Raw genomic sequence first — 14,387 nt, forward strand, 5'->3', positions numbered from 1 at the left:
ATTCACCGTCAGTACATGAATTTGCTTCACTACGCATTTCAATATGATCTCCTCTGTGATTGGACGGACTTGTCATGAATATTTAATAGACCCGGAAGTGGGGCGGTACTGCTGTTTTGCTGTCGAGTCACCTCTGTCAGGATGGAGGAAAACGAACTGCTATCATGCTGAAAAACGAAGGATCCCGACAATCGAGCATCATAAACCGGGACAGTTAAGACACAAGTCATCGTTTGTCTTCGCTCTGCTGCGTCGTTTCTGTAACGCTTTGCCAAAATGATGGAAGAGATCGACCGGTTCCAAGTACCTCCAGTCAACGGAGAGACACAGCCTTTGGTAAGAGGACAGAACAAAAACACATATTATTCAAATGGTTCCTTTGAATGCAAACGACAACACTGTTTTATTTTCATTTCTTTATCTCGTTTGTGCGGGTTATCGCGACAGCTGTGTCACATAATCTGCGCGTGAGAGCTAGCCGATAGCAATCTACAGCTGCGGCACAAACTGGAGCTTTGGGATGGGGTGTAAATTGATTTTCTATAGATGAAAGGACAGGCAGCTAGCGGTGGATCTCCCTCTATAGAATGCTTACATTAATAATACATATCATAAGTAAATAATTAAACGAGCCTACACTTTCTCGTATCAAATGAATAAACTACGCACTTGACTAGAATCACGATTTCTGTTTAAATCCACGTCTGTATGCGCTTGTTTACATCAATAGCTGACACGGCCCGCTGTTTTTACATCTCGTCATTTGGTGACGTGTTATTTGGGTCTGAATGGCAGTGTGAGCTGTGAGCCTACATGTGAATAGGAGCTCTGTCCAAAACCGACACTGCAGACTGCAACCCTGATGAGGACTAGCCCGAGCAGGCCCATAGTAATAGTCTCTCCTCCTCCTCCCATGATTTATCACAGTGTCAGATCTGCTAGTGAAATTAGAATACAGTAGCCAATCATCATGACATTAATGTTTTCTCTGCTCTATTCTCCATCGCACTGTTTATGACATACATTTCTCTGTGTTGTAATGCCATTATAATACAGGCCCAACCTGCACATGGGACGAGATCCAAAATGATAAGTCATGGCCACCAATAAGCAACTGATCCGCTTGCTCTTATTCCATACGCTTCCTCTGGAGTTGATAATACAGCTCATGACTATTGATTCTGATTTGCCGGCTTTCTTTCTCTACACTTCAAACAAAGCAGTCTCAAACAGCTGTCCCTTTTTTGTTTGCCTCTGGGGCTTTTTAGGCAAAAGCACAGCTCCAACTTCTTATGTTCATTATCACACCCGTGCTTCCCCGGGCCTGCTCCCCCTGAGGCTAAACTCCAGCAGAAATCACAGAAAGAACATACTTTCTCTGGTACAGAAAGTCTGCTTTATTATGCAGCAGCAATTGCCTCTCCCTATGAAGATTTGATGCTCTCATGTTTCATCCAGTGAGATTTTTCTTTATACTTCTGGATCAGAGATACTTGGGTTGTGGCTGCAGTGGTCAGCTTCGGTTCTAAAATTTTATATTTTATTCTTTATCACCTCGTGTAATTATCTCCCTCCTGTCGTTTGCAGTTCCTGCCTCCCTCACTTTGTATTTATGCCATACCTGATTGTGTCAGGATCACAGTTGCTGTGGCGCACATGGCTGTGCATTTTAATGCTAATAACTTCATTGTGATTCCTAAACCGCATGAATGCACTCGGCACCTGCCTCCTTGTTCAGAATGAATTTCACACAAATTAAGCAGCTTTATGTAGACGTGTTTGTCTCTTATCAGGTCGATGTTTCAGGCTCTAGATTGAAATATAAACATGTCAGTTATTTCTAATTAACCTTCATATGAAGTTTGGGGCCTTTGAAGACGATTACTTTTATGACAGATTGCCTCACAACATATTTAGACTGCAGTCCAGCCCAGTTGCCATTGTAATAAGGATAGCATGCAACTGTTTTAATGGTCACCTGATGTATCAGTCCACACTGCTATTGGCCAGTGGGAGGCCATGATGTATAATCCCACCAATCGCTTGGTGTCTGTGCTGTGTCAGCAACCTTGTGGCTCTTCATCATCAGAGGCAGTAAAGGAGTCACTAACAGGAGGACAGGCTGATGAAACTAAGAGGTCATTTCATTTATATATGTGTGTGTGTGTACACATTTGTGTGTGTGAGACCATGGGTGAGTGTAGGTGTATGTGAGTGCATGTTGAAGGTCAGGGCCACTGGACATGTTTTACTTTAATACATCAAAATCAATGTGTCACCGCCAAGTGTCACAGGTCAGGTCTAGTCATTTGTTAGTGGCTGTCAGCACTCGTATATATTTACATGGAACTATAGGCCCACTTCAGATAGCTGTTGTTATCTAATGACTATTTTTATTATCAACTAATCTGCAGATTTTTATTTTATGACTGATCAATTAATTGTTTTGTCTATAAAAGTCAAATGATTTGAAAAATGCCAAAGTGATGTCTGCAAAATCCTTCTTTTGTACAACCAACAGTCCAAAACCCAAAGACTCTCATTTACTATCATGTGTGACTCAGAAAATCAGCAAATCTTTACATTTCAGAAGCTTGAAAAAGGATTTAAATAATTAATTATCAAAATAGTTGGCAATTTGACAGTCTTATCAGGTAATCGACTAATGGTTGAAGCTCTAGTTGTGACTGACTACTCATCAAAGTAAGGGAATAATAATCTAGCAGGTCATATCTACATTTTTTGTAATGTATTTAGGTTTGGGAACTTTTGCCAGCATTTCTTGGGGCCAAACTTTACACTGATAATAAAATGTCCTATTCGTTAAGAGGAGTTTTAACTTGTTTATCGTGGGCTCCCCGCTACTTGCCATTGGTGAATATGCTGTCTTACGTTTGAGAAGTGGCAGCCGATTCTGTCATAGACAGCTTAATACAAAATCCCTTTCATTATTCACAGCTAGCTCTGCTGAAAAATGTTCAAAGGGATGTCTTTGACAGACAATATGTCCCTACTTCATCACAGTATCTTCCTGTAGCGGATGGGAAGTGTGAAAAACAAGAATGATAAAAAAGAAAAAAATCCAACGGGTTAGCCCAGTGATCCAAGGGACGGGCCTGTCGCAGAACAGAGAGAGCTCATGTTTGTGCCTGTTACAGCGGGAATACCTCATCTGCACACTGTGCTGTCATTGCTCCTGCTAGTGTATGTAATGAATTCACTGTTGCAGCTGTCATTAATTATTCCAGCTGAGTGAACAGTGCTTCATCACCAGATGAGGATGAGACTGTTGGATCCATTGAATGTGTGTTCGGCCATATTGGACCACCGACATGAATGACAAATTAGTTGGGAAATGGAAAATGGTAACTTGTCTGTCACAAGACAGAGTTAGCCTTCTGCTCTGATGGAAATAATAAACCAGGGCTGGGCGATAGAAATAAACTTAAAACATTTTTGCATTATTTTTAGGCTGTATCACGATACATGATATACACTGTCTATATAAACGTATCTTGATATTTTGAAATCTTGTCAAAAGCACTTCACAAATGCTACAGGATGACTGGGTGACAAAATCCTATATCACAATGTTTTTGACCCAATACTTCGATATCGATATTGCGACAATATTGTAGGGTTGACTAATGATACTTTCACAAAATATTAATACAAGGAGATTTTTGATAGATAATCATCAGTCAAGTATGAGAACAAGTAGAAGAGTCTTTTAAGTTCGGAAAATTCCATCACTTCACTGTAATTGACCCTGTTCACACGGCGACCATTTTCCTGGTGGTGGGAAGCTTAAATTCTGGTCGAACAGAAGCTGTTTAACATTGAAGAATGGCACGATGTCCCTCCGGATTTTCACTATCTATGGTCTTTTTCAGTTGCTGATCAATCTGGAAGCAGTGAAATAATACTGATTTGTCAGATTCCCTATGTTTATCTGCAACACAGCACTACTACAGTCGAACTTCCCACCTTGAGCATGACGTCAAAAGAAAATGGCCGCTGGGTGAATATGGTTAATGGAGCCTTTAAAACCAGTAAAAGACAACACTTACACTATATCGTGATATATAACGATATCCTAAATCTAAGACGATGTTAAGTTGCATATCACGATTACGATATAATAATAATAATATATTGTGCAGTCCCGGATTTTGCTTGTAACAAGACATCTAAACATGTTGTGCTTCACTCTGCTATTTTACCAAATAGTGTTGTTGGCAGCTTGTTCTTTAATGTGTGACATGAAAAGCGATATGCAAAATAAGCTCCGCACTGTCCCTGCTACATACTCATGAATTTTTCATAAGCTCCTGTGAGATTGGATAAGCTCAATTGGTTTCCTGGAATTGGCCTAAATTCTTAAAGTATTTCACAATAATACCATGAAAGCAGTTCGATGAAAACAGATTCAGGCATACCTGTGTCTAGACCTATTTATTTTGTAATCCCTTCACGCAGCTTTTATCAAGTTTTTATGAAGTATAAACATGCCTAGGCCTGTTATATGTCTCATAGATATTCCACACCTTGATTCTCAGAATTATTTTACATTATTAAAAGATATTATTACAAGTAGCATCCTGTATCTCAGTGAAAAAGCAGCTGCTTATTTGAATTTTCAGCTTTAGCTGTAAAGTTCCATGTTTCAGCTCCAGTTATTTAACTCTTTGGAGGATCCTTTTAAATATAGCAGCCATTTCTCTGCAGAGAATACAGAGTTATTGGAAGCCAAACTCCTGGTGGTCGCTTTCGTCCACATGTGGCCCGTGGAGTCCCTCAGAGTGCAACAAGGGGAGGCCTGTAGGATCAACATAATGTGGAGCTCTGTCAGCAGAAGCAGGCCAAGTGCGGGCCCAGCTCCCCACTCTCAATCTGGGGAAACCGTGGCTCCAACAGCAACCCCCTCTGTTCTCCCACGGCCTCCTCCCCATGCCGTCACCGCTCACACATAAAAGAGACAGAGCCGGTGACATAGGCAGCCTATTGATGCTGCAAAACCAGCCGGCTATAGTCGCACATACAGGCTTGGGAAATCTCGCCAGGGTATTGGACACAAGCAGGTTGTGAAAAAGAGCAGATTTTCCGGCCTGTGTTTGCTTGGTGATAGCTCAGTGGGTTGCTCTCGGTGCCTAGTTGATTGTGCCCTCAGGACTGCTTTTTTCCAGGTTCCCAGTGGCAGTATAGTACAAGTTAATTTGGAAGTGTATTACCAGAAAACAGCTTGGGTCCAAGTTTAATCCCTGTCAGCTAGTGAATTAGCAAACACTGCAGCAGTGACACAACAAGGATTATCTATGAAGAGACGGGATACGTATGAGATTGTACTAAAGTAATATCACATGCTGTGAATGTTGTTATTTGGTTGTATCAAAGCTAAAACGCTCTACACTGTGGCATTGTTTTCCTAGGACCCAGCAGCTTCCTCCACCTCCGAGGCGGACCCTGACACCAAGGGAGAGACTGTGGCCATGAACTACAAGCCCTCACCCCTGCAAGTCCAAATAGGTATCAGCAATCAACACACTACATCAATAAATGACATACTTCACTTCACCCTCTATTATTAAGGTTTAACAGGAAGCAGAAGCAAATAATGGAAAGCTCCTATGCATTTGATGCATTTAGCACATACAATAAACGTGTCACAGGCGACCACAGTGGGCAGTGTTTACTGAACTCCACCATACAAGGTCAAGATCAGCAGAGTCTGTTCAACATAAATTCATAGCCAGCATGGTATGAAATTCACTAGGGGTGTTGTACGTCAGTGAAATAATATTCTCCTGCATTGCAATTTATCTCTACTGTCAGAGGTGTCGGAACATTTCTGAGCTGCCTCCTTTATTGTGCCGCCACAGCACTGAGAAAGCCTTGTCGCACTCAGGATTCCTCATTTTTATGTAGTCCTAACGGCTCCGTTTTTAAAAAGCCTGCTGGAAAATATTGTTTCCTGAAACTCACCAGTCAATATATAAATAATGTTCAGTTTTTCCAAAGAATTCCTTCCTCAAAAGCATATTTAAATAGAAACTAACGGTCTCAAGATGAACTCAGATCTCAGTAGCACCAGTGGTGGAGGAAGTACTCAGATCTTTCATTAAAGAAGTATTTCACCACTGAAAGGATGGCCCTTGTATAAAACTGATCGGTCTATGCCGAAGAAAGACAGAAATATATTTGAAAGTGGTGCTACATGTCGAGAGAGAAAAGAGATAATGCTCAAAAAGCCGAAACTCAAGTAGAGTACAGGCACCTCCAAATTTTACTGAAGTACAGTCCACATTCCACCATCTGAGAAATCCAGAAGGTTTTCTTGCCACATGTACGCTCTCAAAAATCACATTGCACCAAAATTACCGTGCATTGCCAGGAGACGAGTGTGCCTCCCTCTTCTTTTTTTCCCCTTGTGTGTCATGTTTGTCATCACGACTGCATCAGAAAAGGGAACAGTAGATAGCAGCAGATCAGACTACATCCAGAAGACAGTAAAACGTGTTTTAGAAAAGTTCAATTCTGAATTAGACACACCATTTTTTTTTTCCGGAGCTGAGAATGGAAGTTGCTAAGGAGTGAGACATCTCGCTTCTTTCTCATCTCTGTTGAGAGTCGCACATGTGCAGTACTGATCAAGCAGCTGACAAGAACTGATGCCACTAACGGCGGTTACTTCTTAATATATTTCATTACAGTCTATTTTTCAAACTCAGCAACGGCTAAACGATGTTAAAGTGCTGCTTGAACAGAGACGGATGGAAAAGTATTGACAAGCCAACGGGATAATCTTCAACAGACGTCAAAGCATCGCGCCTGAAGAGGGGCAAATATTAGCGCGTTCACCCGGATGTTGCGTTTTCATCACAGCCGATCGAAGCTGGAGCCGATACATACCCGTGACTACTGCAGATCAGTTGCTGCGGGAGTAAATGCCGATTATGTACACTGACATTGCAGACAAAAGCCAGATGTTAGCGGGTATTAATGTTTTTTTGTCCAGTGTGAAAGGGCCAAGAGATTAGCATTCAACTGTATAATCCCTATTGTTAGAAAACACCATATTTTCATGGTTTTTATCCATATATGTATTTGCTAATGAAGACTCACTGACTAAATGCTGCAACAACGCAAGAATTTCCAACCATCACCGCCATCAGAGGCCATATTTAAGTCACTTTCACTTCTATGCCGGCTGTATACTGTAAAGCACTGGTATCACAGATAACTAGAAGTCTTTTTTCAAGAAACAAAAACCTATAAATCTACAATTGGTGGTCATGATGTTGACATTTATTGATGCATTTATTGATGAACTCACATCCTGTGTTTTCCCAGAGAAACAGAGGGACCTTGCCAGGAAGGGATCAGTGAAGAATGGCACCGTGGGAAGTCCTGTCAATCAACAACCCAAGAAGAATGCCAGGACAAGGTAACAGCTTCCACTGCCTGTTTGTTTCTCAGTTATGATGTCCAGCACAAGCACAGATGTTAAACTCTCCCTCGATTAGCATCTCGCGCAGTATGTTTCTGTAACCTCTACTCCACCTTCAATGTCGTCCCGCTACTGAATGCGTTCTTCACTGCCAGCCTGCTCGGGACGCCATCAGACTTCCTAATATTACAGCCACACAGACAACAAGGCTTTTTAGAGGAGGGGGAATTGGATGTTTTTGTGAGTGTGAATGCTGATAAAAGAGTCAGCGTGCTGAACATAAAGCCAATGCAACCCACAGTATTGACAACTGGCTCATCTGTCTAATCCCACTCCCCAGTGGATTAGTGGAAATGTAAGAAAGGCTACCGACTGGTCTGGACCCCGAGTCTCTGAGGGGGGAAGATAATCTGGCAACGCCTGCAGTCTGACTGCTACAGATTAGCCCCAATTTTTGTTTTCTTTGTGGCCTGTAGGGAGAGCGCCATACTCGGGACAGTTATCCTATTTTGTGTGCGGCTGTTTTACATCTCATTATTTCACTTCCTCCATGACGTAAAATGTTCTGAAATATGTTTGTGGGTGCTGAACACTTTTTCAAGTTTTGTCTCCTGTGTGTGTTCTCCTTGTGTTTTGTCTTGTTTTCTGTGCTCATCTTTAGGTTGGTGGTGCCAAACAAAGGCTACTCCTCTTTAGACCAGAGCCCAGATGAGAAGCCCCTTGTGGCACTGGACACTGACAGGTATGTACTATCTTCAGTTTCTTCATAAGAAGTTCTATAACACTAAAATACGACACAGCCAGAAGAGCAAACATGACAGGCTGACCTAAAAGGAGCGGAAAAAAAGGGGAAAAAATGCTAACTTTTAGTTTTTGTAGGTCTCACTCTGTCATGATGGTACATTAATCCATAGAGTAACTTGAGAGAGTTCTTAACAGAAGGGATCCTAAAAAGGGGCAAAGCCTCTCCCAGGGCGCAGGATTAGAGGATAGGGAGGTGAGGATTTGGACGGGGAAAAGCAGCTCAGAGGGAGTGCACGCTTCCACCCCATACCAGCAGGTCTGTATTTGTCACAGATGAGTCCCCAGCCTTTGTGCCCTCTGTACGCCGCGACATGGGGGGAAAACACTCTCATGTGAAATGAGCACACTGGAAGCCAATCCGAGCTCATAGCATGTATTGCATCATACACACCCTCTGACAAGCTTTCTGACTCATGACTACACATGACGGTCTTTGTTCGTTGTCCACATTTTAGATTCACGTGCACAGCTTCAGCACACTGTCGCTCTGTTCTGTCTGTGTACAGTGTGTGAAAAGTCAGATTACTCATTTGGAGGGGGAAAAAAACTGTTAGCTTGCTAGCATTAGCATGATATTACCACTCCTTGGATCATATTTTGTGTGGAAAAGGTTGTCAGCGTACCGTTTGTTATTTAATATGCGCTACAGTATGTCTGTTCATCCAGCCTCATTATTACAGGCAGTCGCAGCAGATTGTCTCTGTGGGTTAGAATATGAAATCAAATCAAATCCTTGGAAGTGTCACCACTTCATGTTTACTAATCTGTGACATCAAATAAGAGATACAACCTCTAACTAATACTGGAACTTTTTAAAATTGCATGAGGAGTATAGGCTAATACCATCAGAGTGACCTATGACTGCTGCTAACTGTATCTGCCATTAGCTCATAAGCTCGGTTACCCATTCATCTTGTCGTCCTATTAGCTGACTCTGCTTGTACTGGGAGCTCAGAGCACCAGAGAAGTCTATATGTTGTTTACTATCGATTATCACTAGCTGGTTAGCATGCTAACTTCAGTAGCTATCTCTGCAACACAGCATCATAACTGTAATTTCTTCAAATTCTTGTGATCATTTTACTTCATTGTTGAATGTGTTAAACTAAATATCCTTCATATTGCACCTTTACCTAAGACGTGGGTGTTTACCAGGCAGGATGCGTAGAACAAAAAAATCTTACAGAGTTGCATTATGGGAAATGCAGGATCCGGCATTTTATTTATTTATTTATTTTTACATTTGACTGATACTTGATCTAAAAGTCAGGATATTTCAGTTTTGGCATGTGTGCGATTAGTCTTCCAGTTGGTTGAACGTTGATAGCTTCACTAGTCTGCACCTGAAATAGTGGTCAGTTAAACTTATTATGATTATTATATTATTTTATAAACCTACATATTTAAATGACTTATTGACATAATGAGCACTGAAATGTCATGTCCTCCTGATGAAATGTTGCTTTATAAATGACGAGCATCCATTGCTAACGTTAGCAACGCTGGCTAACTGTTGTGTCACAGATGTTTTATGTAAAGATATCAAATACATATTTCAGAGTTTGTATTATTGCCTCATTAAGATTGCAAATGTTAACTTTCTGAGTTAAAATTTCTTCCCTAAAACTACATAGTGCACCTTTTAAACTTTTCTTAAACATCTGGGATATTAGTTGTTCGGAAAATCCCTACACAAACTCAGACCCATTTTTAAAATTGTGCAGACAACAGTACATTGCTCGTCCACCCTCGGTTACTTTTACTTCGACCCTCCCCGTTTGAGACTGTCGTGTCTAACTGCTGATGTCTTCTGTTTTTCAGTGACGATGACTTCGACATGTCCAGATACTCCTCATCAGGATACTCCTCAGCCGAGGTGAGATGTCTGAGGGACCAGGTATCTATACACACATTATACTGTTTCACAGCGTCATTTGGTGAATCCACAATCATCACCACCCGAACACCCAGTTCCATTGTCACACCACCCACACCAGGTATATGTGCACCCATTCACAGTCACAGTCTTGTGTAAATATTTATCCATAATTCTCATCCAAATTCCTGTTCCTTTCTTCCTCTTAGAGTTTGTTTTTGCTTCTTACCTCACTCCATTTCCACCAATAACCTGACTGTACTCCATTTTCCTGTTTTTTTTGTTTCTGTAAAATTTGATTGATTTGGATCACCATGTTCTTGAACACTTTCAATAATATTTTTAGATCCAACGTAATAACTAATTTAACTAACAAGGTCGTTTCTAGCTTAAGAGTTTGTCGAAATTGTCCTGAAGCTCCTGCTGATGCTGATCTCCTCTGCTTTGCTGCTACAGCAGATCAACCAGGACCTGAACATCCAGCTCCTGAAGGATGGGTACCGGCTCGATGAGATCCCGGATGACGAGGACCTGGATCTGATCCCCCCAAAAGCGGTCAACCCCACCTGCATGTGCTGCCAGGCTGCTCCCTCCACGGCCTGTCAAATCCAGTAGCACCATTAACCCCCCACCCCCCAAAAAAATCTCCTGCCTGCCACCTGCACTGAGGCCAACCACCGACCAGAGTGGCAGCAGGGAGGAAGAACTATCGGCTGGCAATGGCACAAAGGGAAAACAAGGGTTTCTAAATGCTAAAATAAGTAATGGAGATGGGTCAAGTCTTGAGAAAAGAGTCAATATGTACAGTATCCGTGCACGTTCCTCCTATGGTAGGATCTGTGCATCTTACTTCTGCATTGTTGGTTTAGCGAAGGACTCGACTGATGGCAGAAACATTACCTCTGAGGAAAACATGTTACTTTTGCTTCTCCTTCATTTGACTTCCATCTCATGCTTGTGGATATTTTTGGTTTACAAGGACCGTGAAGGATTGTGCGACATGGTGGAAGAACAGAAACGGAACGATTCAACCAAAACACCTGAAATGGTGACAAGGGAACATTACCATAACATCAGTGCATCATCCGTGGAATCTTCTTCTGCTGGTGTGTCATTGATGGTCGATGAACGAGAGGAAATTGGAGGTTTTATAGTGGCCATTTGTTTTCTCTCTCTCATTTCTTTCAGCCGGTCTGCTTCATCTTCCTGTGTATACGTGTCAAACATGAAAAAGATGTGTGTGTGTCTAAATATGTCCACAAGAGTAGTGCTCAACCATCCAGCTGCTGATAAAACACTAATGCTTACACTAAGATCTCATGTCCAAGATTTCCTTTTATTTAAAGTTTGTCTGTTACACCAAGGTTGTACTGCTCGATTGTTTCACATTCAGTTAAAAGAAGCTGAAAACAAATAGTTTTGCATGTTGCCTGTTAACACTGTGTCCTGATGACCAGCCTGTGCAGATAATTTCTCAGTTTTTATTGACCCCTGATCACATCCTTGTGCCGATGAGACATTATGTGAGGCGTGCTTTGAACAACATCAAGTTAGTCACATTTAGGTTCACCTGCTGTAATATCAGTAGATATAGAGAAACAGTTCATGAGTTGGTGTGTAATTCTTTGTTTTTGTCCCCGACATGAGTGGATGTTTAAGTGGATCTCGAAGGCGGTCACCACCAGTGAATGTGGCTACAAAAGAATACATGAATTGATAAACGGCGTAGAATACGTGCAGATACATAGAAAGTTGTGCACTTTTGGTTCTGAAGAATGTCTGTAAAGTGATTCCATATCGCCTGGATGGAAATGAAAGGGGATTTCTGTTTTGTTTTGTTTTTTAATACAAACCAAGGAAAGTATAAAAAGCTTTCCTTTCTTTTAGGTTTAGTTGTCAGTGTGTTTGTTTTGTATGGCTGTACATTTGTGCATATTCCCCTTGAGTTTTAATATAGCCAATTTGTCTGATTTGGGGACGAGAACTGTATATGTAGCACCGGACACAGCTGTGTATTGTCACTGCTTCATGCCAATGGATGTTTTTCCATGATGTTAAAAAGGAAATAGTGATTGCTGTAACTGAAAGAATACTGTTTATTTGTCATGTTTACATCACTCTGAAGACCTCTGTAGAGCTTTACAGACATAAAAGTCACCTTCAAGTGCAACCCAACCACCAGAATAAATGTTGGCAGTGTACGTTTCTGCAAACTATGGAAACTATTAAAATACCTGCTTTGTTCAACCCAAACAAAGCTGGAAATGATCCCAATGTCCCCTTTTAAAAATATCCAGCAGTGTCACACTTAGAAATGTTGAAACGCAGCCTTGAACGGCCATTACTGGCTTTGCAGCCTTCTCGCCACTAACTCCACCATCGTTACCTCCACCTCCCAATGTGAAAGTCAGTGAACATGATGTGGTATGGTACGCAGCTGACGGTACGCAGCTGATGGTACGCAGCTGATGACTTGTACAAATGTGAATCGGTGGTTTGCAGAAATGTTAACTGTCAACGTTTTATCGTGGTGACTGGGCTGGAATGTGAATCTGCTCCGCAACAAATGACAGTGGAAGATCAGGCTGAGTTTCCCAAAAACACAGTAACAATGAGAGTTTGTAAAATGTAAAATACTCACTGATTGTGCATATTTTGACTAGTATGACACCTGAAAAGCATTCTTCATTCTTTAAAATAACTTTAAACTTGATCCCGCTCACTGGTGGACTCAGGTAGGGGGGAGCAGGCGGGGCAATCTCCATGTTTGAAAAAAATGCTTTGAAAGTGTCTGCCCCTCAAACATCCTGAGTCCGCCACTGATCCTGAAGCATGTGTGCATTTTACACTCTCATGGTAACATTCAGAATATTCTGTTGACTTTTGTACACAGGATTTCAGATAAAGATGTGAAGTTACTTCTGAAATACTCTGTGCATCGACTCTCAACAGTCTCTTTTTGATTATCTCTGTGGATATGTCGCAGTGTTTTGGGGAAACTTTGCGTTTATCTTTCGTAACTGATGCGCTTCTTATTTTGTTGAGCTTTTGCATTTTTATGAAAATCCATACAGCAAAACTTATGTAAGTCACTGAATGGTGATACAGTGTGATATGTAAGACTTCAAATGACTGCATCTCTTGAGAGTCTTGTTCAGAGAGCGTGTGGTAAAGAAAGGACATGTTTGTGTCGTATGTGGAGAGTGAACGGAACTAAAACCTACTGGGAAAGAGAAAACAAGATGTTATTTCTGACTATTAACTTCTCTCGTCACTGATATATCTGATATAGCCTCAATGTTTCTACAGCATTTGAGTCACAAGAGTAAACAAGCTTAAAAAAATAACATTTCATTTGCAAATACGGTGCCATGTGTGTAGATAATTAAATGACTTGCATTAGGTAGAACGAAGAAGGTCAGGTAATATGTCACTGATACCTGTAGCTGTGTTCAGTTAACATTAACACTGAGGGACTGACTGTGTGATTGACTGGTGCTGATTTCTTTTCTTTTTTTATTTCTATCATTAACATCCTAATAGATTCACACACAGGTCCTATTGAGTGCACTACTTCTGGCCAATGTCGTCTCACTTGGGGAGTCTAAAGTAATGCATTGTAACAGATAAGCTATTTATTTGCAGTTGTGCGTTTTTTTAATTTATTTTTCAAGAATGGGAAGTAATTCATATGCAGACAGATGCTTTTTATTTGTCAGGTGCTTATTATGATGATTGTGAACTGGTTCCATTTAGATTTTAACAGTGTTCAAAGTTCCGTGTATAGTGCAACATATCAAAAAATAAATATTAGATATCTCAAGTTTGACTGTGCCACGTCTTTCTATCATTTTTAAAGGTGCAACGTGTAAGAATTTCAGATATTGATGTTGTGTCATAGACGTCTGTGTAATGTGTTACAGAGATACAGAATCTCCTGAAGTCAGCATGCTGGCCTGTAAGACTCTTTCGCCCCGCGGTCCAAAGCTCCTGTGCTCAGCAATGTATACCGACACTCCCCTAGTAGCCTGGTTAGCTGCACGGCTAACTGAGCTAATGAGCTAACTGTAGCTACAGTCAAGGATGTATAAACAGAGTACAGTTAGCAGCAGTTAGCAGTCACTCTGGTGATGTGCTGCTCCTAATTGTTGAGAATATGAATGCAATTCTTACGTATTGCACCTTTAATAATACCTTTTACAGACATTTCTTTAAAACAGTATGTTACATGTTTCAGACACAATGATTAGAGGCATGAAG

The 14,387-nt window shown here is 41.2% G+C and overlaps 1 protein-coding gene across 2 annotated transcripts; it reads left to right on the top strand.

The window, feature by feature from the left end:
• Nucleotides 1–110: 110 nt before the first annotated feature.
• Nucleotides 111–13,950, top strand: fam219aa (family with sequence similarity 219 member Aa). Of its 2 annotated transcripts, none has more exons than XM_073469223.1 (6): nt 111–336; nt 5,430–5,526; nt 7,351–7,444; nt 8,109–8,189; nt 10,073–10,127; nt 10,584–13,950. In XM_073469223.1, the coding sequence occupies exons 1-6, from the start codon at nt 277–279 to the stop codon at nt 10,740–10,742; spliced, it is 546 nt and encodes a 181-aa protein (XP_073325324.1). In that variant the 5' UTR covers nt 111–276; the 3' UTR covers nt 10,743–13,950. The 2 variants fall into 2 exon arrangements, with proteins under 2 accessions (XP_073325324.1, XP_073325322.1); XM_073469221.1 differs by having other exon boundaries at nt 192–336; nt 10,073–10,248; nt 10,584–11,442.
• Nucleotides 13,951–14,387: the final 437 nt, after the last annotated feature.

Source organism: Pagrus major, chromosome 6, assembly GCF_040436345.1.
Source record: "Pagrus major chromosome 6, Pma_NU_1.0".
Taxonomy (NCBI): Eukaryota; Metazoa; Chordata; class Actinopteri; order Spariformes; family Sparidae; genus Pagrus; species Pagrus major.